The sequence below is a fragment of the Platalea leucorodia genome (genome assembly GCF_965183815.1).
Source record: "Platalea leucorodia genome assembly, chromosome: 10".
In the NCBI taxonomy this organism is placed as follows: Eukaryota; Metazoa; Chordata; class Aves; order Pelecaniformes; family Threskiornithidae; genus Platalea; species Platalea leucorodia.
Window position 1 is genome coordinate 2,963,899 of NC_138832.1, and position 27,463 is coordinate 2,991,361.

At 37.8% G+C, this 27,463-nt stretch overlaps 1 protein-coding gene across 1 annotated transcript in view; it reads left to right on the forward strand.

Moving 5' to 3' along the window:
- LOC309595686 (connector enhancer of kinase suppressor of ras 2-like) overlaps positions 1–27,463 on the forward strand; it is a gene marked incomplete at its 5' end in the record, with an annotated part of 209,411 nt that overhangs the window by 70,892 nt on the left and 111,056 nt on the right. Inside the window, one exon of the mRNA XM_082322943.1 lies at positions 2,442–2,605. Coding sequence (XP_082179069.1) covers positions 2,442–2,605 — 164 coding nt within the window. The remainder of the gene's footprint in view (positions 1–2,441; positions 2,606–27,463) is intronic.

Genomic DNA, 27,463 nt, shown 5'->3' on the forward strand with positions numbered 1-27,463 from the left:
GAACAGAAATGTGTAACACCTCTGAATTTCAAATATTAAATAATATATGAAGAACTTGCAGTGACCAGTTTTCAACCAACCCAAACTGAAATATACTTACATAAAATTATTCCTTAAATCATTTAAAACCACTAACAGATGCAGAGAAATAGTCTCCTGTTTGCAGATCATTCCAGAACAGAGAAAAGCCTTAGGTATTAGTTACAAACAGACTGCTGATCTGAGTTAAAAAACCAACAACAACAAAAACCCCCAGACCCAAACTACCTCATACTTATGAATAACAACATAAAATATGACATTTTATATCACTAATCTAGTTTTGTACGGGTTATATGTATAAGTGACTATAAAGGTGTTCATGTTACTTGATAAATAAGGAATATAACATAACTTAGGACTATCAGTTTACAGAGTAAATACTTGAATAAATTTGAAAGATAAGTTAATTTGAAGAAACTGCAATATATTCCCTTGTGTTTATGGAACAGAAGACAAACACATTGTTTTGTTTTATTCAATACTTGCGTCGTCACAGTCCTTGTGTTTCAACTGAGTTATGTTGGCTTAATTGAGACTTAATGTGGTAAAATTCAGCATGCCAAATATAAGGCGTCAGATCTCTCTTTCTCAGGCGCTCTGTCTAAAAGCCTGAGAATAGAAAAACATGGACAATATCAACTATTTCTGTCTACAAGATAGTTTTAAATTTCACATTTTCTGGCTTCAGTTTCCACAAGCTTTCACTTCCCCAGCAGGTAGTTTGGTTATTCTGACCGACTCCTCCTATAACGTTTAGAAATTCATCTCCAGATGCTAATTAATCCCAGCATTCAATCAGGCTAGGGTATTGCATGTTAGTTACGTGTTTAGCTGATGTTTTCTATTACAATGAAATAGACCAATTTTATTAGATCAAATTAAATCACTTAATATTATCTAAGAAGGTATGCTTATAATTGGAGTAATAGATAGTAATGTAGTTTTGTGATATGTTCTCAGTGAACTTCCTTCATCCTCTTGTTTAACTCATTTAGCATTCTTGTACTAATTTAGAGGAATATATTTCTGTTCATCATTGCCAAACTGTATCACCTGGTTACTTAAAGGACCTTTGTGGTTGAAAAAATGTTAAAATAACTACAAATTTCTCTTTAAAAAGATACTAAGGTACATGATAGAATTATCTGTTTCTTTACGTTAATAATCCAGGAGACATTAACTTTTGCTTTATTTGTTTATATCACGTATGTGAGAACTCTTAAACAGACAAATAAGAACAATATTGTTCATATGCCTATTGCTTTACTTTTCTTTATATACGTTGTGTTTTCTTAGTGCTTGCATACACATTTTCTCCTTAATTTAACCATACTGGTAAATTCATGTGTGTTTAACAGAAGGCTACATGCAGAAATTATGATATTTCAAAGCTCTATCTTCCTTAAATGCCCAAGTTGGTTATTTCTGTGATTTCTGGATATCTGTACTTTTTATGGATCTTGAGTTTACTTGCTTCACTGTAGGACAAAAGTTGAGAATCGGTGTTCTACTTACTCTGCTTAGTAGATGAAATTATTGAAGCTGAATTTTTGTCGGTCTCCAGAAAATCACGTGCATATCACGTTTTCATTGAATCTAGTACAATTCTAGGCAGAGCTCTTGAGGGAGCTCTGCGTAACCTCGCGTGGCTTTCAATAGTAGAGAGTCTTGTGTTCAACTAATTGTTCTAGCTGGAAACCTAAAGCATGTGTGGTTCTGAAACAGGTTTGGAGGAATCTACCAAGGGAGGAAGCTACAAATCTGTTATTCTTACCGTATCAAGTTTCAGGGTGAAATGGAATAATTCTCTGTGCATGGGCAAAATTGTATTATTAATCGAAGGTTTTGTAATAAAACCATTTGTATGTTATTGAGTTTCAGAAAGTTGGATAGTTTGACTTGGAAAAAAAAAAAATAGCGGTGGGTGTAGCAGAGTGTAGGTGGTTACTGAGTCTGAAAAACACTCTTCATAATCAGTGATAGCCACACCGTATGACTTTGAAGAGTCCTACAAGAGGAATACCAGGAAGAATATGCTTGTAATCATAAGCTAAACTTATATTTAGGTCTTCATGACATCATAAGGAAAAGGTTTTCTATAATGTCACTCACTGTCCTTCTTTGTCTTTCCCTCATCTCCCTCCATAAGTACCACGAAGGTTTAAAATTAGTATTAAAATATTTAAGAATTTTGAGAATAAGTAATATAAACTTTTCTCTTTAGTAGTATGTGATATACTATGTAAGTTAAATTATAATTTTTTTGCACATTTTCCATAATAGATCCAAACAGGGAATGATACTTGTATTCCTAAGAAATTTCTATATTTGTGAATTACAGAATTATGATTGTTTGTTCTCTGTTCTCTGAATATGCGTTGTTGGCTTTTTTTAAATAGGCCTTGATGATTGCCTCCAACAATACATAAAAAATTTTGAAAGAGAAAAGATCAATGGTGAACAGCTGCTACACATCACTCATCAAGAGCTTGAGGAACTGGGAGTCACTCGCATTGGCCACCAAGAACTGATACTGGAAGCAGTTGATCTGCTGTGTGCATTGGTAAGTGACTTCTTGCATCACTCGTCTTAATAATCTGGGTTCATAGATTTCCGAACCAAAACTGAAATAATGTAGCCTGCACTCTACAGCTGTATGCTTGTACAGACACAGTGGCTTTGCTTCCTTAAAGGACAGACATGTACAGGCTTCTTTCAGCGGTAAAGAAACTATATATGTATATATATCCATTTTATGATCATGCATGATGGTCTTTTATTGTTCTTCCTCTGACTTTCTTGGTCTTGCATTCAAATACTGTTGACTATTGCTACTGGCATCCATATGGTTCTGTAATTATATGCCATATGCCCTCGTATTTCACTGACATTTGCCACACTATACTAAACCAAGCAGACCTGAGAGTTTTAACCATGCCAGCGTTCAAAAGGATGGTACTAAGGAACCAGAAGGTAATGCTAATTAGACTGGAAGATTGTTTAAAATGAGCTTTAAGACAAGATTGGAATGATAAAATTGACTTTATGTAAAGTACAGACATGTGTGTCAATTTAAAGTTGGCTTTTTTTTAGCAAACTGTAAGCATCCGAATTTGGAAGAACACTGTTCTTTCATATAACAGGCTATTAATCCAGTTAGCCTCTTAACAAAGTCTTTGATATCAGAAAATTCTTTTTTCCCTCTATTATTTAATTCCCATCAGCTAATAAAATGTAACATATTAACTTAATGCTAAAGAAAAAATATAGGTGAACAGGTGAAAGGATATTGAAAATACAAAAAAGCAAAATAGCAAAATTACGTAGGTAAGTTACATATGACAGTCCCAGTATTTTACTTCTTTATCAGGAGTTCTGCTTTTGCACAAACTAAGTTATCATGTGGGATTTTGATAAGATACATTGTCTCCAACAGGGAAACTGGCACTTAGCAGTAAAATAGAAAACAAGCGGAGAAAAATGCACTTGATGTAAGAAAAAAGCAGTATGAAGTACCTTTTATTATGCATATGCTTCTGGCCAGTACCTCTAATTACAAAATATACTGAATGTAGCCTGAGATCTACTCTTACGAATGAAATAACATATATGTCAAATCAGAGAAATGCTTTTTGGCCTTGATGCGGCCATACCCGCAAACTGGTGCATACTACATAACCCAACAACCTTTTGTGTTGTGGAAACATTTAAAATAGAACTCAAGAGTTTTTCCTCTGAAACACTGTTTTCCACATAAAAGGAACGTAAACATGCCACAACGTTATGTTATGTTATCTAAACAAGAGTGCAGTGCTATGCCCTGGCACTAGTCAGAAATAGCAGACCCAAGAAGTTTCCTCTGGAAAAAGAACGCCCTTCAGTCAAGTGTGCCCATTAGGAGGACCCTTGCTGATTTTTTTTTTTTATTATTATTATTATTTTTCCTTTTTTAAACAAAGAAACTGTACCTCTTAAATGCTGGCCCTGCTGCTGGTCAATAGTGCAGCTCTTCTCTTGCTGTGCCTTCTCCTGACCTTATTTTTTCTTTTAAAGCAGGATGGGGATTTTCCAGCTCCTGGTGTCATTTATTTAGCCTCCTGCCTTTAAGCCCTTACACCTCCTGTCTCACTCTGTCTCTAAAATGCCTGCTTTTTTTTTTTCCCCTGCTTCTAAATTTTTATCTTCCTGCCCATTCCGTGTGCTTTCTGCTGCGTGAGTCTGCTGCCTGCGGCTCTGCTCTTAGGGTTATTCTCTTGCTTCTGACATTTCTGCCTTGCTGCTATGCACAACACATTCTTCAATTCTTGCAGCTTCTTACTGAGCCAGGATCACAAGTAAAAGTTTCATAAGACTAAGTATAATATCTATTTTAAATCTGTAATAATGTATAAGAATGTTAATATATGTAACCAAAAAGCATCATTAAGAATTTCTCTTAATTCTTTTAAGTAATGACAGTAATTGAATGGTAGGCGATCTGATGCTGCCCTTATTAACTGAAATACACACCTAAAACATTACAATTACATTCTTATTCTGTGCTAAATCTGAAACATTAATAGATTATTGCGGTAAAATCTGACTGCTGGTTAAGTGATCAGTGAAAATTGTGAATTGGAGTTCATCACTGTAATGTTTTTTTTAGACTAAAAATCCAGAGGAAAGACCTTATTTAAAAAGTAATTAAAAAACAGGGGGAGGAGGGTATAGGTGCATCCGTGTTTTGCTTATGCCACTGAAGAGGAGCTAACATGAGAAAGTATTTGCATCAGAATGCCTTAAGGAGCATGTCATGTTACCCTTGATTTCCTGAGCTGCATTCTAAGCAAACTTAATACAGTTTATGGGCGGCTGGAATACAGCCCCAGTCAGTAAGATGTCAATACGTTAAGGCATTGTGTGTGGGTTTCTATATATGGGCAGGGTGCACGGAGTACAAAGTAAGGATATTTGTAGTTTCATATATACATATACTTTAAACTTTTTTTTTTTTTTAAAGCTTGTTATGAAAACAATTGAGGGGAAACATCAGTTCAAACAATCTGGGCTAGAATTCCACGTGTGGAGGGGTGGTAACAGCAGGAGCAATAGTTTGTTCTCTCCCTCTGTCCCTCCCTTTGCCCCATTCTGCATGGCGTGTGTTCCCAGTCCCATGCTGGCAGAGCATCCACAACGCTACGCACACTGTGTTTTCTTCCTATCTGGATCACAGAGAGCTGCATTCCTCTTGATATCAATATATGTCAGTGCTACTTCATACTCTGCATATCATCCACTCACTGGGCCATGTCAATGGGCACTGATTTTTTTTCCATACATGGATTTCTGAATTGATTTCTGTTTGGCAATTGGCAGTGTCCAAGTTAAATGACCTATTTCTTCGAGGCAGCATTAGCAGGATGTTCCACTCCATCTTAGCTAGATGGGCTGTATAACGCTTTCAACAGAAGCATCTCCAGTGCACTGTAGAAATCTCTCAGGTAAGCTTAGGCTCAGTGATGCATCAGGAATTCAGCTGCACGTTGGTCATGAGTTTAGCTGCAGAACAGCTATGTTGCTTCAGGAAACCAAGAGAAATTTGACTGTCTTAGCTCAAGCTCTTGGAACACACTGAGCATGCATGTTGCGATGCCGCATTTTCCATATGTGCTCCCTAAGGGCCTGGCCATCGGCCCACTGGCTTTTGGGGGGTGGGGGAGTAGCTGTTTGGGGTTACACATCAAAGAGCAATGTCTTTGCTTCTGTCACAGGGATGCAAACCATTACACAGCATATACACAACTGAATGCTGATCCATAATTAGCGTTCGAAGTGCAAGAGAAAACAAAAAATAAAGGAGGCACCTCCTGTGTTTTTTCTTCCCTGTCCCGAACCACCTATTAACTAGACTCTCAAATGCAAATTATTAAAGGCAGGGAAGGTTTAGTTGAGGAATCTACTACATATTTGCCCTTGATAGGATTTTATATCCACTTTTCACAAATAAATAGGAAAAAAAATAAACTAATATTATGTCTTGGTTAAGTAATTCAAACCATCATATTATTTCTGAATAAAATCAGAAGAGATGTTACTAATATGTGCAATCACAGATCATAATTTTTCTTCTGAAAGGAAGCTGAATTCAGAGCTTTCTTTAACTAGGCATCACAGGAGAATTCTATCTAGAAAAGTTTCTACACTGGAAGAAGAACTGCAGTAGGAAAGGAGGAGATATAAGAAATGTAAACAGGGAAAAATATAAGTATTTGATACACCTGCACATAACAAGTGGCAATAGGGTGATATAGAACTATGTGTATTTTACCTTAAAAATTAAATAATTTGAAATGTTAGAATAATCTGGTTTTAGAAAGGGTAAAATTTAAGTGCAAGAGGTGAGAGTATCATTCACTGTAGGAGGGATAGTATTGTCACTTTCTTGGGATTGCTCGGGGTTGAATTTATGTGCTATGAAAGGAAAAGTCATAGGTGAGCCATACTTTCAGCGTCGATTCTTTGGCCATTCTAGAAAGACATTTTTGAGTAAGGTTTTAATTAAGAAGAAAATTGGGAATGATGGCTGTGGGGGGAAAAAATCCTATCTTAAACATCAAAGTCCTTTCTTACTAGTGTGGTCAGAAGCTGCTCTGCAGTTATTTATTTGAAGTGACCTAAATAACATCCATGGACTAAAAAGTGCAGACCATTTAGGATTTGGACTGTAATTTTATTAAAGCTGAAATACTAATGTGAATATCTATTGGAGGACTAGTTGCACAAAGGCATTGGCTGGCTCTGAAGAAGTAGTAAGGCCTGGGGAAAGTAATTCTTTGATAGACAGTAAAATATATTGGAAAGAATAAAAAGGAGTACTTTTGAGGTCAACATGGGTTCCTGTTCAAATCTATGCAAGTAAATTTAATTTAATTAGGACAGTATTGGAGTCGGTATGTTGTTAAAGCCCACACAAATTAAGATATAAACAGTCTAGTGGGAAGAAGGACTTTGATAATGAATGGCAGAAAAATGAATGTAAAATGAAAAGCATGCTCAAATATAGATTGTATCTAAAGTAATTAAAAGTACTGTTAATTCAAGGCATTCAGCTAGTGAAATTAGGCACTCTGCTGTGATTGCGTTCGAGGAGAAATAAAGATTAGAAAATTTCTCTCTCTGCAGTTACTGCGAAAGCTAGCAACCCAAGCATGATGGTTTTTCTGCTAGAAGGCAAAATAAAGTCACCTGTGGGTCAACATGTTTATGACAACTGGTGTGAGTTTAATTTGCTTGCATATTTACTACTCTTTTAAACAATGTATGGAACATAGCTACCAAACATGTATGCTTTGGTTTTTTTTCCCCCCTAACATCTTTGTAACATATTTCTTTATTAGGCATCTCTTTAACAAAATTACAACAGTAATAGTATTTTGTTGGTCAGATGGAAAGCAGTTTACAATAATTTATTTTGAAGTATGCCACGCTGAAGATGAAGTAGCCAGTCTTTCATAGCTCTCTGTACCTATCGATAAGGGTGTTTCTTCTGAATTAAAATTATTCAAGCTTTGCTTAAATTAATACTACTTTTTAATGGCCATGCCTACAATGATCTCTCTTGAGATCCTTTTTGTCTTTCGTTCTGCTGGTACACTTTTTGATTTGTCAATATTGTGAGTATATTGGGAAGTATTTTTTTCTTATTTTACCTGATATGTAATCATGTTTCATTTTTAACAAGTTGTTTGATATGTCAGATACTTATTTTCCCCTCATATTTCAAAGGTTATTCAAAGGTAATTATTCTAGACTGAAATCTTCATTTTATTTAGATATTGATGCTCAAATAGATGGAAATAAATCTTCTGTCTTTGAAACGGAATGCCATCTCTCTTAGTGAAAGATGAAAAGATAGTCCATCTCTTCAGTGTAATGAGGAACCTGGCACATACATTATTTTTGTCTATACAAACACATATGCATCCAGAGAGCTTTATTAATCTTAATTGGAAAAGAAGTTCAACTTTTGGCAGTCCAGTGCTATTTATTATGCTGTGCCAAACCATTGAATTAATACTATTGAATGGGTTAGTTAATTATTTCACATATTAGAAAGAATGTATCATCTTTTGCTTAGTCTAATTAGCTGCTTCACTCTCTTTTAGCCTTTCAAATCGTGCAATTTGGAAAAATAAAGTATTTTAAGGATTCTCTGTTGTGTTTTCCTCATTTTAAAGTCCGTTGCCAATTTTTGCATTTTTAAAAATCTTTTAGGATTGGGACATTGAAGGAAGGTAATTAAGTTTGTACAAACAGTTCACAGTAGCCTAAAGTACATTTGTTCACAGGTATTTTACGTGTGTGCATGCATATTAGCTTTGTCATACTGGTAAGAAGTAAGAAATTCAAGGTCTTGCTGACCTGGTATGCTGAAAAAGGAGAACCTTGAATGTAATTATGTGTTATTTGTGTTGACTACCTAGTACAAATGAAATTCTTTAGTTGTGAAATCACCCAGTGTTCCCTTACCAGATGTATAGGCAGCTATGTGAGTTGATATAAGTGGAGAACAAGGTAGAGGGTAATTTTTCCTGATGACTTCTCAGTTTTCTCTTCAAGGACCACTACCTCTGCACCAGTTGTTCCATGGCAGCGCATGGTTTCCAAGACTATTGTTTGCACAATAGGAATATTTTGGAATACTGTAGCCGAACCACCAATGGTAGTATAAACATTTAGTATGTAAAATTTTCAAAGCTACCCAAGCACAGGATTGTTTTAAAGGGAATTTAGAACCTAAGTGACTTATGAATTTGTGGTTTGTGTGTTAAGTTGCACTAGAAACTTAGGCTTTGGGCTCTTTTGAAAACTTTATCCTATATGAATTTATCATTCTTACCAGTCAAGGCCACATAACCTCTGATGGAGGCACAGAGCCCTCTGGGTATATGATGTCTGCATATCATGTAGCCAAACACAGACTGGAAATGGTCCTATTCCGGTATTCCAATATGAGGTGGTCTGTTGCCATAAGATGATGTGTATATAGTAGAAATAGAAGAATGGAGGCTGGCTGCATTTTACTCAAATTTCATCTGCCTGCGTACAGTCCAAAAGGGGAAAAGAGTAGCAGCGAGTGGACTGCAGGTCAGGTGAATTCCAGTAGACCACATCTAGTTCTTTTCCACAAGTAACGCATCCAGTCTTTGTGGTATTAGGCTATCAAACTTCAGATAAATTACTTCAGGCTATCAGTATTTCTGTATTCTTCCTACTTAAGGCTGAGTTTGTTAAAGAAAATTTCTGGAAAAATAAAAATTTGCTGTATTGCCTCCTATTTTAATTCCTTGAATTTATGTCCATCAGTTGCCTGTAGAGCAAGACAATGTGTTTCTCCTGTCTTTTGACAGAGCTGAAAGATTTCCTTGTTACACAATAATTCTTTTTCACAAAATAGGGAGAAACATGTTCTATTCAAAGTGTTAAATCTGTTCCAAAGCTTGTAATTTTCTTCTGAAAATGCATCTCTTTAAGTACCAGTGTGAATGAGGATCCTAATCCATTGCAGGCTAGGCTGGTGAATAGGCTACCACAGGAACTACTGCATGCTTCTGAAAAATAAATGTACTTATTTCCATTTATAAATGTATAAAATAATCTAGTTATAATAATCCATTACTGTATTACACCATAATATGTACACACCATAATGTGTACAATAAAATTGTGTTGCTACTTATTAGGCCAACGCAGTAGCAGAAATTTATGCAAATGAATAGGTAGGCTAATGATACGGTGCTGAAAAACCACACGCGTCCGATGCTGTAGACCAGGGCAGGAGGGAAAATACTGGCTGAAATTCAATCCAAATAGTGTTGGTATACATTATAATTTGCGTATATTCTTCTACCCGTGGTTTAAGGGATGTTAATGGTACATTCATTTCTGACATCATTCGGATTTCATTTGAGGTTTAGATCTGGAAGACAACACTTTTGTTTGTAATTTCAGCCCCTCTGGATGCTCGGTTTCTTCAAGGCTGGTGATAGTGATCACAATTACTACTAGGGATGAAGGAATGGACGTTTTCCCTGCACACTGATAAAAGAAAAACCTATATAGTAACACTGTTTCATTTCATGGTTGTTTCTGTTGAAACCAGCTGCTGTAACATTGCCTGTTAGCGTTAGGTGAATGCTTATTGCTTCTTTTGCTTTGATTTCTTTGTGTTTCAGAAGGCATCCTTTATTGCATAGTAGTCTAGTTTGCCAAAACCAGTGGACAGCAAAAAGCAGGAAGGCCAGCTTTTGTTTTTTAACCTCGTTCCCCTGCTGCCCTGCTCCAATATTCTGACTTGCTCTGTGTAAGCTCTCTTGTGTCCCAAACCACAGCCTAGCCAAGATTTGGATGCTTGATTTGTCTGCAGCAACGTGGAGATACCCTGTGGTCTCCTAAGCATACTTACCTAGCTTTGTGGACTAATTAGAATTGACATATCCAATTAATTTATATGAATTATTACTTTCCCTAGAATTTCCACGTGAAGTGTATGGAATAGCCTGCTAGTGACACATGAATAAGCTGTGAAGCAGAGGACTCGCATTTTCTTTTCTATCTTTTTCTTTCTACGCTAAAGGAATTAAAAAGAAAGATGCTTGTAATGTTTGTGTCCTGTGTCATTTCTTAGCTCGTGATAAAATGCATTACCAGATTTCTATGTTGCTCTTGATGACATTAGAGTTTATTTGATTAAAGCTTGCCATAAAGAGAAATCTTGTGAGAGATTCTTATCAATGCTACCAGAAACATTAGTCTTTGAGATAAAATAGTGCTTTACACCTTTCTTTTTCTACTTCTGCATGATATTTGTGGGGCACTTTGAGCTGAGAATGCATTTATGTTTTCACAGGCCCTCGAGGAAAGTAGGCATTTAGTTTTTTACAAGACTGTAAGTACAGGAATAAGAGTCAAGAGTTGAGCACCTTGAAGGGGTGAAGCTCTAAGCTGTAGTGTGGGAATTGGTGTGAGTCAGGCTAAACTTTTTAGATCACTCTGGTTTTGTAACGACATTTATTATGTTATAATACTAGTAGCAATGCTGTCATACAAAACCACGTGTACAAAACTGCTCAGCTGTCGTAGCCTCTTATTTTTAAGAGTCCCTGCTTTTATATAGAATGCCATAGGCTACAGAATGTAATGTCTTCAGTAAAGTGCTTTTCATGTAACAGTATTATGTTGTGTGGTGCTTAACGCTAAGCAACTGTGTCTTGCATTTGTGTAAAAGGGGACATTGATTTGGCATTTTGAGAGCTTTATAGCCGAAATGACTGGATTCATGCAAATGCATACAGCAAAATTAAGTACAGTGAAACTTTTCATAGATGTTGCTTAGATACCTGAATCTTGACAAGAGTGCTTGGTGAGTACCCTAGCTTTTGAGGGGTATGGCAATATCACTGATTCTGGACAGTGCAGAAACTGGCCAAATATATAAGTCTAGTCAGACATCTTGCTTTGAAATTTGGCTGTGGACTACATTTAAGATTTTGTTAATTTTTGGTAAATGCATTAAATTTTGAACTGATAAAAACTTTTCTGTGGTTGAATATAGTGCAGGTCTGACAGTGGTAATTCATCGTTCCTCTGCTCGTTATTGCCTGATGTAAAACATAATTACTGGTGGTTGATGCAAATCCACATTAATTTATTGTGCTCAGATGTCCATGTGTGCACTGACTTGTAAAAACAACACTCATGTCAGTGGCTTAGATAGTCTTTTTTTCTTCTTGTTTGTGCATGGGAGGGGGAAAACTAGCGGTGTCAAAAAAGTGCTGTTTCAACAACGGAAACTCTTCAGTTCTATGTTCTGTTGTATGTTATGTGTACTTATTATGCCATTACAGATATATGCCTCATATTAAATAATTCTACGGCTGCCTTCAAATGATCGTTACAATAAACATGTCTGGAAATTGTTGACCTGTTCTCATCATAAGATTTTGAAAAGTTCATGCTGTGTTCAGTAAAACATAAAAATACAGATCTTGCACAGTGTGCTGTGATTTTATGAAAATGCCACTAAAGCACCATCCTTTTGTACAAAAGTTTAACTCAGTAATTTTAAGTTCTAAATTCTGGAGTACTTGGTGATATCTCTTCCGTTCTGATCTCTCATTGCAAACACAGAAATAATATTTTAAGCAGGATATATTGAAGGAAAACATATTGTTTTTCTAAAATAATGACTTGTAGCACAAAGGGATTTTATGCTTTCCGTCAGAAACTAGCGTATGTTTTTGGTGTATTGCTACATAACAACACTTAATTGTATACTGTTGCATTAAACATTTTAATATACAATTTAAATCCATTAGCCAGCTGAAATTGATAACTTGGACTTAGCATGCTTTATTAAAAGTCTTTACCAAAGCTGTTTGAATTCCCATACACATTTGGGTGTGAGAAACATCCAAATGTGAATAATTGTCAAAGCGGATGAGGTTTTGTTGTGATTGCGTTGCCCGTGTCTGCACCAGTTCATCCCTCTACCAACCTGAACAAGTTTCGAAAGTTTTAGCCAGTCTCCACCAAACCCGACAGAACCCAAGGGATCCTGCGAGTGCTGTGGTAGTCGGTAGGTCGCTAGAGGGGTGTGTCCTAAACCAGTGACTGACTGGGAGAAAATGCACTTGATCCGTGGGAGAGGCGTCCGTGGCAGGGCCCAGGACAGGTCTGTGCCCCCGGCCTCTGCAGCCGGCTCGGACGTGGCTCTCCCTGGCTCCCAGAGCTTGCGCCGTCGGCCTCTGCTCTGATGCAGGTTGCATGGGAGTCGTGCAAAGAAGGGGACGTGGGAATGAACAGGACCCAGACAATTGAAAATCAGGCCTTTTCAGTGCCACTGCTCACCAAACAGTTTGTTATTCCTTACACTGCGATTTTTAAAGCAGCACGTATAAGTATCTGTGCATGCCTACTGGTTTGCCAGTATTGCAGTAACTTATGCTTGTGGTGTGCACCACAAACCTTAGAACTGGAATATGCAGGCAGTGAAAGACAGTTCATTGACTGAATCCCACTAATGGAATATTGATTCAGACCTAGGTAATGACATTAAATAGTAGGGGGAAGGTATATTAGATTAAGGGTGTACAGGATTCTATTTTTGGAACAAAAAGGAAGAATAATACAGACTATTGCAGGAAGATACTAACTTTTCCCCATTAAATGAAAAAAAACTATTATTCCACTAACATGAAATTTAAATTTCTTTAAAATAACCCAAAACCTCAGTGATATACAGAAATTTTCTTGGTTTGTTCATGTGTTCAAAGTATTAAACGTCAAAGAAATTGTCTCTGTAATGGTCCACGTGAAATACATTGGCAATTCTTAGTCTCTAATGAAAAATAATTGCACTACTGCTTATATGGTATTTTAAATAATTAGCTATAAACAATTTTATGACCATTTAAATTTAGCTTTTAATTTTTTTCTAAGGCTGTAGATTTCCCCCCCACACCCCCTCACTGGAAATTATTACATTTTTATTTGTTAGTTATGTGTTTCATTTGCAGAATCTTCTTTACCTTGCAGAAAGCAATAGTTCATTTTTTCTTTAGGATCTTGATTTGAAATCTGTACTGAATGATGCAGTGCATGTTATGTTGCACTGGTAGCAAGTACTATACCACAGAGATCCTCTGTGCGAAGGAAATACAGGGAGTACATCAGTGTCCGTTAAGAATGATGATATTTTCCCTATGATGGAAAAAACTGAAAATTTGCTTTTCTCATTTGCAAGGAGCAATTTCTTTCATAAATTCCCAGCAAGTTCTTTTTCATAACACTGTGTTACAATATCAATTGCTATAAGCTGCCTGAATTCCTGAGTAATTATCTGTGATCAGTTATTGTTATAGATAAATTCATATGCATGCAAATATATATATGTATGCACATGCATATTCATGTAATTGTTGTTGACTGAGAGTTGCTTGAGCAGCCTTCAGCAAATTCATGGTAAAAATAGATAAATGAACTTTTTTCATATTCTCATTAATGCCCATTCAAAAGAATCTTGTGACTAATTTAATTTTTGTATGCTTCTCTCTAAATTTTTATGAATACATGTAAAACATCTTTCCTGAATGGATAGAATTTTTACATGGAACTACCAATTCTGCAAGAACCTAAGCTAAATGTCTGACCTAAGTGAAATGGTCAGTGTCGACATTGTATTTCCAAAAGACAAGCCTATCATTTATTCTCTGAACTTTGAATAATTCACCACAGTTTAAAATTCTAATTTTGTGTTACGTACTGAATCTCATCCTCTGTAATCTTGCATTTCTGTCTTATAACTCATTTTAAGAGGTACTTAAAAAAATGGAAAAAATGAGACTTCCTATGACTGGACACTTGGTTGTTACACAAAACTATGATTATTATGAAATAAAAGCAAAGGTTAATTGATCACAAGGTTTTAGCAACAAATAGTAAAGGTTTGTGGTTATTGGACAGTGTGCTACACGTGTTTGGCTTCATTAGATTTTGCTGAGAAAGATGCAGCATGTGAATAAAGATCAGAGAGTACTGGAAAGGTGTAGTAAAGGCTTGAGACATTTTGTCCTTGAAATAAAGCCAGTGGAGTTCCCTGGATTGGCAACAGGAAATTTAAAGAAGAATTTGGGTGCAATTGAGCTATGTCTAAGAGAGACATAACGTCTTGGCAGTAACATGCAGCACGGCGCACGCTGGGAAACGACAGTTGCAATCACGGTAATCGCTAATGCAGGCAATATTTGGTAATCATTTTTAAAAGTTAGCAGATCGTGGTCTAATATGGTTTTGGAGGCAATATCTACTAGGTCATCCTTTGGTCTTGTTTGTTTATCACAGTATCCCCAATCAGCACATTCTGCATAGCTTGTTTTCATACACATATGGAAGAGGTCAAGCCATCACAGATGTCTGGCTTACATATGTTTTTTTAATTGAAGCCATATGCAGATCAGTCCTTAATTAATACTGAAGTAAAGTAATTGGAAACAATTTATCTTGTGATGTAAAAAGAAGCCACAAAATAGACTAACTTCCTTCATCCTCTTGGGTCTTGTTTTTGTGCGTATCAGAAAAGAAACGCTGCCACAGCTTTATTTTCCTACTGGTATTTTTTCTGAGAGTTGACATTGAAGCTATTACATATGCGCAGATGTCAGCTTGACAGAGGACAAATGATGTGTGGATGGTACAGTACGTTCACCATTTTATGTTAGTAGGTTATGAGAAGGTTTCATTATTTAATGCTCTGTAATATTAAGGTTTTGCTCAAAAAATATGCGAAAACATAAAATGCATTTTGAAATGGAGAAATTTTTTTAAATGCAAATTCACTTCCAGGGAGTTTAGATCTAAACTCTTTGTGAAGATAGAGTTGAGCAGAAAATGTGAATTAGAAGTACAGTGGGAGAGCAGTTATGAGCAGCTCGCAGGGATGCTGCTGAAGTTCAAAGGAAAAGTAGTAAAAACATTCTCTTTGGTAAACCGAAGTGCCCCTTTACGCATAGGTTAGGATTAGTCTCTCCTGCTTCTGAAACTGGTGGTTCATTGCCTCCACAGAAGTAGCTCTGCTGACGGTTCAGAGGTGTAAATGACCGTGCTCCGCTCTACAACTGAAATGCGACATAAGATCTCCTTTCAGGGGGAATCCCTTCTCTTGAAAGTTGCCTGGCTTAAAGCTTTTGGGAGAACGGGCATTAAAGAGACAAATAGCTGTTTCGATGTTTTAGATGATTCCAAGCAAGAAGTAGAATACATAAAACAGCTGATCCCCAATATATTTTTAGTCCTCTTCTGCTTGTAATGTCAGAAGATTTCAATATCACAAATATCTCTTACATCTAGATCATACATTTTGATCTAGAAAATACAAAAGTTTGTTTTATTAACCAATATGCAGTCAAAATCTTAAAACATCCTTCTTTCCTGCTATCATTCTATAGTCCCTGCTATACACCTCCAGTCTAGGTTACAGTTTTAAATAGTTATTTATTAAACAGAAATATATATATATGATATATACCAAGGTATAGGTATTTAGACAACTTAAAAACAGAAAAAAATTCAAGTACTTGTTGAATAAGTAATCTACAACTGTGAAAAATACAAGAATGTTTTAGAAACTAAAAAATAAATAAATAAAATTGTTTCAAGGAGTAGAAAAAATAAAAGGAAGAAAACAGAAAAAAATAGATGGGGGAAAAATGAAATTAAGGTATTCCTTGAACATGGCCAGCAGACTCAGAGTAACGTGATCTTTAAAAATATCATTTGGATGTATTAAAAAGTGAACCTTCTGAATGTTGAAATTCTTTCAGATCAGTGGCCCGAGTCATATGGGACCAGATGTGATTGAGGCATTTTTAGTTGCGTAAAAGTACACTTTCTTTATACCTGACACTATTACGGCAATAAGCAGTCTACATAATTGAACAGCGGATTTCATATTTTTACAGATCTTAACCAAACATTACATTGAGGATGTGTCATGATGTGCTGGATCATACTGTGTCGCCACATAGTGTGGTGAGACAGAATTTTTAAATGCATTTAAAGTAAACGCACACTTCTCACGCTGATGAGCCTGACAGAGATACTCGTGTATTCGCTTTGTGTAATGTTGTAGGACATTTTAAAATGCCTGTGCTGTATGTAATGAATTTAATTTTCCCATACCTTTTTGTGTTTTAGATACTTGTACCATAGTAATATATTCTCACTCTCTCTCCATAGACAGATATGCACGCGTACATAAACAGAAACATTAAGATGTTCCACTTTATTCATGCTTACCCAATTAGAGAGAGTATTTGGATATTACAGAATTTAAATCACATTGACTTCATTAGGATTAAGCAGACCAAGAAGGCTTTACGCAGTTTGTTCAGAGATCTGTAGCAAGAGCTACAATGTAAAAGCTACTCAAGGAATGTTTAGGCAGGAGATAAGAACGCTCGTTAATTCTTGATCATCCTAACCCTTTCGTAATAGAAACTAGTATAGTGTGCAGTTGTAGCCTGGCATCGAGTGGGCCAAATCTTGCAATAATCAGTGACCCTTCTGAGATCCACGAACAACAAATCTGCGTACTATGTCTGCGGTCTTCTCTTGAACGTCTTTGTCCATAGTCGTTTCAAGGTCCAGTCTAGCTATATGTTTTTCTTGTCTTCAGAGGAGGTATCTGTAGCAATATAACCTCATCTTCTGCTTTTCTCTGACTCAGTTCCTCTTGCCAGTCATTTGACTCTCTTAACACTTAAAGATAATTTTAACAATTTATTTAAATACAATATTCTGGAAAAAAAAATCCATTTCAGAGGCTGGTCTTATGGTGGTTTTGAGCCTGATTTTTAAAGGAAAGACTATCATGTTCTAATTCTTATCTGAAATCAGAAACGCATGGCTTTTTTCAATAAAATTACTTTTCAGGGCACCTTAATTATGCTTGATTACATTTATACATATCAATTACAATGGAAATGCTGAAGCTTCTTCTGGAAGTAAAAAATAGAATGCAAATATTAAGTGTTTAAATAAGGTTAAAATATTTAATCTTGGCACTATCTACTTAATGTATCCATTTACAAGATAATAGGAAGGAATATGAAGTGCTTAGAAGCACTGTGACAAGTTCCAAATTACAGACTCGGGAGACAAGAAGGAACTGTGACACAATTTGCTCTGAAAGGTAGGGTAATTATAATGGAAGGGAGCACAAGTGGGAGGAAAGCTATGCATAGGAAAGAATTGAGGTATTTCAGATAATATACTCTAATTTGTATTATGATGTTGCATATTTGCATACTATTACCATAGTTATTAATAAATTTCATACTTTTATTTTTATGAAATATTGTGTTCTGTGCACATAAACTAGGTTATAATACTGCAGTTTAACTGTCATAATAAACTGATAGGCAAATGTTATTAAAGATAGTGAGAAGTGTTGGTTTTATTATATAATGTTGCTAATTTACTGATTTAGAACGAGAAGAGCTTTTAAAGAAAAAGCTGACACAAATTTGGACAATGTTTTACGTGAACTGCAGTCCCCAGCCATTAAGATGGAATGCATTTTCTTAATACGTTTATAGTTTGCAAAGCAACAGGGGCTAGGATGTTATATATTTCAAAAATATATAAAATCCTAGAATATTTTAGTTTAAATAGCACATATCCAGATGTGCCTTCTATTTTTTTCCTTCCCCTAATGCAGAGCAAAGCAAGTTTATTTGGTAAGCTAGGCTTCTTTTGTAATTTAGGAAATTGATACTGATTAATATCAAAACAGGTATAATTTTGTGTGTTAATATATTTGGGTGTGCAGTACAGCGTCTCCTTGCTATAACGTAACTGGAGCGGCCATTCGAATAGTGATTCCACGAGACATTTACTACAGGCAGATAAGTTAAACTGTGCAGAAGTGGGGGTTTGTGATAAGACATTCTGAGAATTAGGTCATGTTGGGTTCAATTGCCTCTTGTTCAGACGCCTCGCTCCTTTGCTCACCGAGCATGTGATAATGATCGTTACCCAATTAAAACACTACTGCGCAGTGACAAGTCTGACACTGTACGAACTACATCTGACACAGTTTCCTTAATAAAACTTACACTGTTTCTTTGATTTATTTTGCTTAACTTTCCATGCAGTCTTGTCAAAACTTGCATTTTGTTATAATCATTGTCCCATTTTTGCCATTCAGGAGATGTGTTCAGTTTTAGATTCCAGCCTCTAGACCTGAACTTGTATACCGATTCGTATGACCACTAATGGATTGTGTTAGTTGGTTTTAGATGGAGGACATTTTTAGGCATCATGTAAGACGGCTCTCAGGTTCAGATTGGAGAGAGGTGGATTTGATGGATAGACTATTAGATGGTTAAGGATCTGGCTGGCTGGCCACATCCAAAGAGTTACAGTCAGTGGCTCAATGTCCAAATGGAAACCAGTAAGAAGTGGTATCCTTCAAGGGTCTGCACTGGACCGATACCATTTAATAATGACGTAGCCAATGGGATTGAGTGCACCCTCAGCAAGTCTGCAGATGACACCAAGCTGAACGTCACAGCTGATCTGCCAAAGGGAAGGGATGCCATCCAGAGGCGCCTTGCAGGTTTAAGAAGTGGGCCTATGTGAATCTCACAAAGTTCAACTATACCAAGTGCAAGGTCCTGCACTGGGCTCAGGGCGATGGCCAGTATCAGCATGGACTGGGTGATAAATTGACCCAGAGCAGCCCTGCGGGGAAGGACTTGAGGATAGCTGTGGATGAAAAATCAGACAGGAGATGGCAATGTGTGCTTGCAGCCCAGAAAGCCAATCGTATCCCGGACCACACAAAAGGAAGCGTGGCCAGCAGGTCTAGGGAGTTGATTCTGCCCCACTGCTCCACTCTCCTGAGACCCCCCTGGAGTACTGCATCCAGCCCTGGGGCCCTCAGTGCGAGACAGACATGGGTCCAGAGGAGGGCCAGAAAAAGGAGCAGAGGGCTGGAACACCTCTCCTATGAAGAAAGGCTGAGATTGTTTAGCCTGGAAAAGAAAAGGCTCTGGGAGACCCTAGTGTCAGCCTGTCAGTACTTAAAGGGGACTTATAAGAAAGATGGAGATTTACCGGCGCTTGTAGTGACAGGACAAGGGGTGCTGGCTTTAAACTGAAAAAAGGTAGAATTAGATTGGACACAGGGAAGAAGTTTTTTTATGATGAGGGTGGTGAGACACTGGAACAGGTTGCCCAGAGAAGTTGTGGATGCCCCATCATGGGAGGTGTTCAAGGTCAGGTTGGACGGGGCTTTGAGCAACCTGCTCTAGTGGAAGGTGTCCGTGCCCACGGCAGGGGGCTGAATTAGGTGATCTTTGGGAGGTCCTTTCCAACCCAAACCATTCAATGATTCTAAACAAGATCTCAGCTCTGGGCCTTCAGACACTGATAACCAGCAAATGGTGACAGGCAATGAAGCACTACGTTTTCCCCAGGACCAAGTATAAAATGTATTTGGTACAGTGATAAGTCAATAAAAAAAAAAGACGCCAGTGTGCTGTAAGCACTGGGTATGCCAAAGGTGTAACTTAGCAGATTGCAAGTCAAGCAATTTTTTTTTCCTGTCTGCATACCACTTCAGCAGAACTTTAACACTACCAAATATAATACGCTAATTACAAGGGATAATTTATTCTTTCTTTCAGCTCAGTTTACGTCACCTCCGTTCACATAGAATACCAATCTAGATCTTCTAGCACTTTATCTGAAATCTGTAATAAATACTTAAAATGGGTCATATTCTGTGGAATCAAGGTTTAATATATACTTTTAATTTATTAATGTATTTATTTTTTGAATTTAGTATTTTAAATGTTATAGTAAAACTTGTTTAGTTGTTAAGATAATTTCAAAAGAAGGACCTTTGTGATTTACATGAAAAATTTATTTTATCTCCTTCAAATGGCTATTCATATAAAGGATATTTAGCATGTAAATTCTTTTTAGAGAGGAAAAATCGCATGCCTGACTGAAATGCAATGCCTCACATACTTTGACTTCATGCTATTTTGATAACTTCCGTTTTAAGTTGTATCATAAAAATATCACCACAAAATTTTAACAGATCTACCCAATGAAATCAAAGAAATGTTTATAGAGACAATTATTTTAGAATTAGGTTTCTACTGCATTTTCTGTTAGCCTCTTAACCTTTAAAAACATACCTCCAGAAAGGAAATTTTAAAAAAACAAGTGTGTTTCGATGGTTTTCATTCTATTTAAGTGTCAGAACTATTTATGCTAAAATCATAGTGTATGATTATTTTGGATTTTTGCTGTGTTTGCCTGTTTGTATTCATGAAGTGCTAGATGACTATATGCTATCACAAACGCTGTAATTTTCATTGCGAAGATACGGCCTTTGCAGGAGCAGCATACACAGCGATGTTGACAGCGGGGAGTTGTGGGATCCCATCTGGCACGTCGTGTTTTCCCAAAGGAGATTCCAAAAGCCCGGAGGTCCTTTGGGGAATTTTCTTTCCTAGTCATCTCGGAGCCCCGCGCTGCAACCGTGCCCCAGGGAGACGGGTGGGGAGAGGTCCAGTGCCGTCGCAGGGCGAGCACGCGAGCGCGCGTCCCTGGGGAGCCGGAGGGCTGCGGGGCGAGCAGGCAGCCTGGAAGGGAGCAGATCTGCCTTCCCAGCAGAGGAGGGGCCGAGCATCCCCGCAGAGCTGCATCAGGTGTCGCAAGCCCACAAGAACTTTAAGTCAATTTATGTGTAATCTGAGAATGGGTCGAAAACCAGTCCGTAGTGGGGAAGATGTGCCTGAAGATTGAGCTTTTAAGTTAATTTCCTAGTCCTGCTCACTTTACAATGGTGCTGAGAGTGGGGAAGAGGGCATGGCAGCATCCTTCTGTGGCAGTTCACAAATATGTCAGCTTAAAGCAACTGGGAAACCGAGCCCAGAGGGGGAGTGGAGCGTGCCGTGAGTCCAGATGTGCTGCTTTCGGGTGGGCTGGGAGGGGGAGCAGCCTGCTGTGCGAAGGGCCTTCGCGCGGGTTAGGGGCAGGGTGGCACTCGCGGGGCAAAGGCACATCTGCGGCCTGGGTTTGCTAACGGTCCTGAGCTGTTGCTGCTGTCGTCTGAAACCAGGGCCTGCAGCTGTGCCTACCAGAGTAGCCGTACTGGTAAATTGTGGGGGTTCTTTAAGCTTGAAACACAAAAAGGGACTGTAGCACAGTATTTAGGTTGTGGCATTTTAAATGCCTTAACAGGGTGAATTTCATGTAAGATGCTTGAATTTTAGTCAGGCTTGTTTCCTTTAATCTCCTCAGTCAGATCTACTGCTCTGCACTTTTATTTCTCTGAACCTTACAGTTCAGTGAAAATTGTAACGTTCTTAAAATATCACCTACAGAAAAAGCTGTATATGCATCCGTGTGTTTATACATATTTATACATATATTACAGCAACTACTTATATGAATGACAACATCAAGAAAAACTACTGTAATTAAAAATCAATCTGTTTTTAAGGTAAGTTAAAGTCATTGCTTAGGCAATATAAACTATTTAGCTAATATTGTATTCTGTGTCAAATAAATTTCAATGTGCATACATTGTTTTACCTCTGTATGTCACGTTATAGCAAAACAATTTCATTATATTAATACCTTTAAGTATATAATGCTGGGGTTTTTTCCACAGAAGAAATAAACTTCTTATATCGCAGGTATTTCTTGCTCTGCTTTTGATCTCCAGGTGTTAGTGTTCACAAAAAATCGATTAGCACTTATCATTTTTTTCCATTGTACTTGTTATTTTTATCTTAATGTTTGGTACAATAATTTGGCCTATTTTATCTTATTAGCTAAAATTTTCACAGATAGCTTTATTAGCATAAAATATTAATTTGTGATGTTATTCCATGCATGCAATAAGATGAAAACACCCTAAGCCATAGCTGAAGATTGTTTTCATTCGACTTCTTTGAATATGAAAGGAACACAGGTGTTATATTGTCAGATGGGTAAAAAATTTACTCAATTTTCCCCATCTTTTAAAAATGGAACCTCATACCAGAACTTACGTACAAAACGGAGTTTTTAGCTGGAATTGTAATACAGACACAGAGCGGAAGGGTTCATTGTCACAGTGTATTTAGCTATTTCTGCATTTTGGATTTATGATATAAAAAGGAAGAAATATCTGTCTGGATGCAGATTTCCTATTTTTCAATTTCCAGTATGCATTTTTTAACTATATGGAATATTCAACAACTTGTCTCTACACCATATCATAGAATCATAGAATCGTTAACGTTGGAAAAGACCCTTAAGCTCATCGAGTCCAACCGTTAACCCAGCACTGCCAAGTCCACCACTAAACCATGTCCATATCTTCCACTCTGCACTAGTAAAAACAACAGTCTATTTCAGGTTGTTCAAAAAAACCTGGTATTCTCTCCTGTCTTCTGAATTCTAGCGTTTCTGACAGCAGCCACCTGTTTTTTCTGTATTTCAAAAAAAAACCCAATCAACTGCAAAAGCCCTGGAGGCGATCTGTCCTGTCTCTTCCCTCTCGCCACCCTACAATAACCCTAATCACGAGGATCACCGAAACAGGCGTCTCAAACTGAACAGCAGAGGGGAACTAGGGGGGCGGCAGGAATCCTCACTGATAGTTTGAAAATTGGAGAATTAGAGAATAAAATTGCTAAAATTGAAAACTGTGTTTTACAGACAGCAAGCAGACTTATCCTTAAACCTAAGTCAGTTGTACATCTCGCTACCAGGTGTCACTTTAAGCGTAGCTTCATCCTGGCATTACTGCTAATGATATTCTTCTATAACAAGCTTGTCTGGCTCTGATCTCACATTTGTGTTTAATTTCTACCTCTTGAAATCCTTGTTTCCAACTCCTGTCGCTGAATAGGGCGTTGCTGAGCTCCAAGCTAGGATATACTACTGAATCGGTCTGTCACTGAACGTATCAGATAATCTCTATGTAACTCTTTTTGTGTGTGAAGGTAATAATGCTAGCATACGTTACACTCGGTGGATATAGAGATTTTCTTTACTGTTTGAACAGTGCTTTTATGTGAAGGAGCCTAAGTAAACATTTATAGATTTACCAGTCACATCTTCCTGTGTTCAAGGTTTGCTGTTACTTTGGCCCTTTCCTCCAGCAGTTACCCTGCAATATACCTGCCAGGCCTGTTCTACTGACATGGGGCGTAGTCGGCTTTAGTCTACTTTCTGTTCTCACTAAGCAGTTTCATGGTCCAGATTTCGTGATGATTTGACAAACTGTATGGCTGTGTAGTTATTCTAGAAAGACAGCATTTGGGGTCACTTTAATAGTTAATATTCATTCTCTAAACACGTATGTCCATTTCCACTAATAGAGTAATTTTGATAAAAACAACTATGCAACAACCTTAAGCATCATGAAACAAAACCAGGGAGTGGAGCAAACCTCGCTTGGTTTTTTTTCCCCTACTGTTGGTATGAAAAATAATCCTGTCTATGCTAATGGCACCCTCTTGTCCCTTTTAGAGATTTTTTTTTTTCTTTTTTTTTCTTCCTTTCTTTTTAAACCAGAAATTATATCTAAGATTTACCGTGCAAGAAAGAAATCACCTGCCAGGAGACAGAATTTTACAGGCTCAGGAGCATCATTTGTGTGGTGTGTCTCACAGTAACAGCACATATTTAACACAGTCAGAGCAGAATATACGGCTGTGAAAACTGAAGTCTGGTATGGTAGCTGTGATAATGATTTAGTCTGGCAGGTTTGAGAGTATCTCGGTTAGCATCATGCAGATGAGATGCCTGCAGGAATTAGAATGGATCTGGATACTTGCAGTGTCATGTATACAGAAGGAGGCTACCCACCTACTCACTCATCATCACAAACCGCAACTCTTCCATCCGTGTTTTCAAGCACCTTCACTGAATCAAAATCAATGCAGTTCAAATTTGTGTGTGTACCCACTTGTTTGCTCTTTTCTCCTCTGGAAGAGTCTCCTATATCCCATCACCTTGGTTGCTGACTAGGGAAGCCCGAAAGGGGCCGTAGCTTCCTTCAGTGGTTTTCTAACGCGCTGCCGCAGCGGGGCTTGCGGGGCTTCCTGGCCTCCGAATTCAGCCTGGCAAAGGGGTGGCGCGGGCGGTGGCAGTGGAGGGAGAAACGCGTGCAGCTGACAGAGGTGAGCTGTGGTGCAGTAAATTAGGATGAGGTGCTCGGAGGTGGTACTTGCAAGGATTATATTTAACCACTCTTTTTCCTAATTTATACTTGTTTCATTTAAAAATGAAGATCTCGGATTTGAGGCGAGCTTAAACTTAGAGCAATACAATTTCTCTGTCTTCTACGGAGGTATTGATTCACTGTCATTTTTGTAATGTTTTTATCTTTTTCCCTTTATTGTGTCTTGCGAAGTCTCAGCTAACCCAATAACTTGCATCAGCATTTTTACTGTGCTGAAAAATGTTCTTTCATCTCCTGATTATCTTTATGGACATATTTTAGCTATGCTTTGCTATAGTTTAAACTTTGTATGGATATTAATTGAGGTTGTCATCATCATGTTAATTAATAAACTTTAAGATAAAACAAAGAACTTGCTAGGTGGATTTCCTCAAACGCATTTTCTGTTCAATTCTGTGTGTTTTCCAGGGACTTGAGAAGATGGCTCCAGTTGACTCCACTGCTAGTATCTATCATGCTTCCTTCAAAATTCAGGCATTTACTCTCTGGTGAAGGTGTACTGGCTTTTATAGATTCACTGGTCAAACTGTTTTCTTTCCTGCTTGGCTTTTCTTGAAAGTAAACTGACAGGTTTCCAGAGCTTTTCTGCAATAATGAATTATTGGAAGAAACATTTTCCGCTTGTTTCCAGAGGGATTAGCAAGGTTGGACTTGGAAATAAAACCAGGAGGATCTGGTTTATCATCCTTGCGATGTGTTGTTGCGTGTACAAAGTCAAACTCTTTCTGAGGGGAAACGGCGCAGGTTTCTGCCTGGCTGGTTGCTGGCTGGTTGCTGGCTGGTTGCTGGCTGGTTGCTGGCTGGTTGCTGGCTGGCAGGGGCGTCCCAGTACACCCGCTTACTCCTCACCTTGGCACGAGTAGTTGAGAGAAAAGTAGAGCAGGGGAAGCAATTCCTTCAGTGCTTTAATAAAAGAAAGATTAGCCGCAAATATTAAACAGATAGCATACTATTATCAAATACAACTTGCTTTTTAACTTTAAATTTTTCCAAAATAGAATGACTTAATTTAGTGATGCTGTTGCTAACTGTACAGTATTTGTTCTGGAAAAATGAAGAGAATTGTTCTTGTCTGTATCTAAACCAATGTAGCTTTCATTTGTTTCACTATTCAGTCTTAAACTGGATGCTTCCGAACCTCACTGGCTGATTGTGATGCTTTAGGCATGATGTGTGTATAACAATGAAACTAATTCTGTCCCTAGTATCTAAAATTATTTTAAAATCTAAGTTCTTTGCAGCAAGCTAAGATAGCAAAGTGTTTCCATTGCTTGTTGGTTGCCCTCCAAGCTGGGGGCAGGGGGCTTGACTTATTTTTCAGAGTGAACTTTGAGAGGGAGAATGGCTGGCGGAGAAGGCAGGGTCCTAAGTACCAGCTGAGAGTGGTCGAAACGACTTTACCAAGCATTTGTTTATAATTTGTTTGCCTTCCATACGATCCCGTTTGATAAGCTTGTTATTAGTCAATGCGTTGTGTAGTGTTTGCGGTTCTTTATTCTCTATTTTGATGAAGAAGTTTAGGCAGAAAAATTAACATGTGATATTCATGATCAGTTATCCTCTGTAACTTATGCATAGTTGAAATTAGTAGTGGGCAATCAGTTCATACTCTGAAAGTTGATTTTGTTTAAATGCTCATTAAATTCTTTCATATGCTACATGGTGTTGTGGCAGCAAGAAATCTGCGTTCAATTCAGTCTGTTTGAGATTTTCTATATAAATCTGAGTGAATTATTTAAAGTATGTGAGCTGAGACATCTTTGTGCTTGTTACCTGGGTGTAAGGGGGGAATTGGCTTGGTGATAAAAGGACAGAGGCATGGATGAAGGAATGTGGATGAAGGGAAGAGGGACTTGTGTGTGGAAAATTTTGCTTCGATTCAAACTCCCCCCCCCCCCCCCCCCCCCCATCAGAATTAGAACAATTGAAGAAAATCCATTAGGAACTGTTAAATCTGAAGACACCGTCACTAGCTGAAGTCTCTGAGCCACTAACAGCTGTTCCTACATGCCTGCTCTGCGCTCAGATTCTTCCCTACGCAGTCGTTGGAAACAGGAGTACCATGTCTTTGCTCTGACCTGATTTGACTGTTCCCAGATTCCGTTACATACGGGACAGCTGCTCACCAACAATAGCACGGTTCAGGAAAGAATTTTCCTGTAAAAGCCTGTCACCAAGGCCATATAAAATTTTATACCTTATTCGCAGCATAAGTGAAAGGGAAGTTCTGCTGAGGCTAAGTTATTACAAGTTAGTAGATGGACTAACACAAATCTGAGTGCGATCCAGAGCGGTGGGACTGCTAAGGACCTGCTCTCAGAGGTAACATAAACACCCAGTGGTTGGTTAAGACTGAACCGCAGCAAGTAGGGGATAGTGGACTGACTCATCCGCACTTTTTGAAAGTGAGAAAGACCTTGAGCCCCAGCACATGGGGAGTCTTTTTGCCTTCCCCTCAGTGACTTAGTGGGACCAACGGCTTTGGGGACTGTAGCATTGTGAGCGTTGATGACAGCAGAGGTTGTGCTAACAGGATGGATGCATCCTGTGTGTTCTAAACAAAGTAGCCTGGTGGCTCGTCTGACACCAGCCATCCATAACTACCCTATCCTTTCCGCCAATACC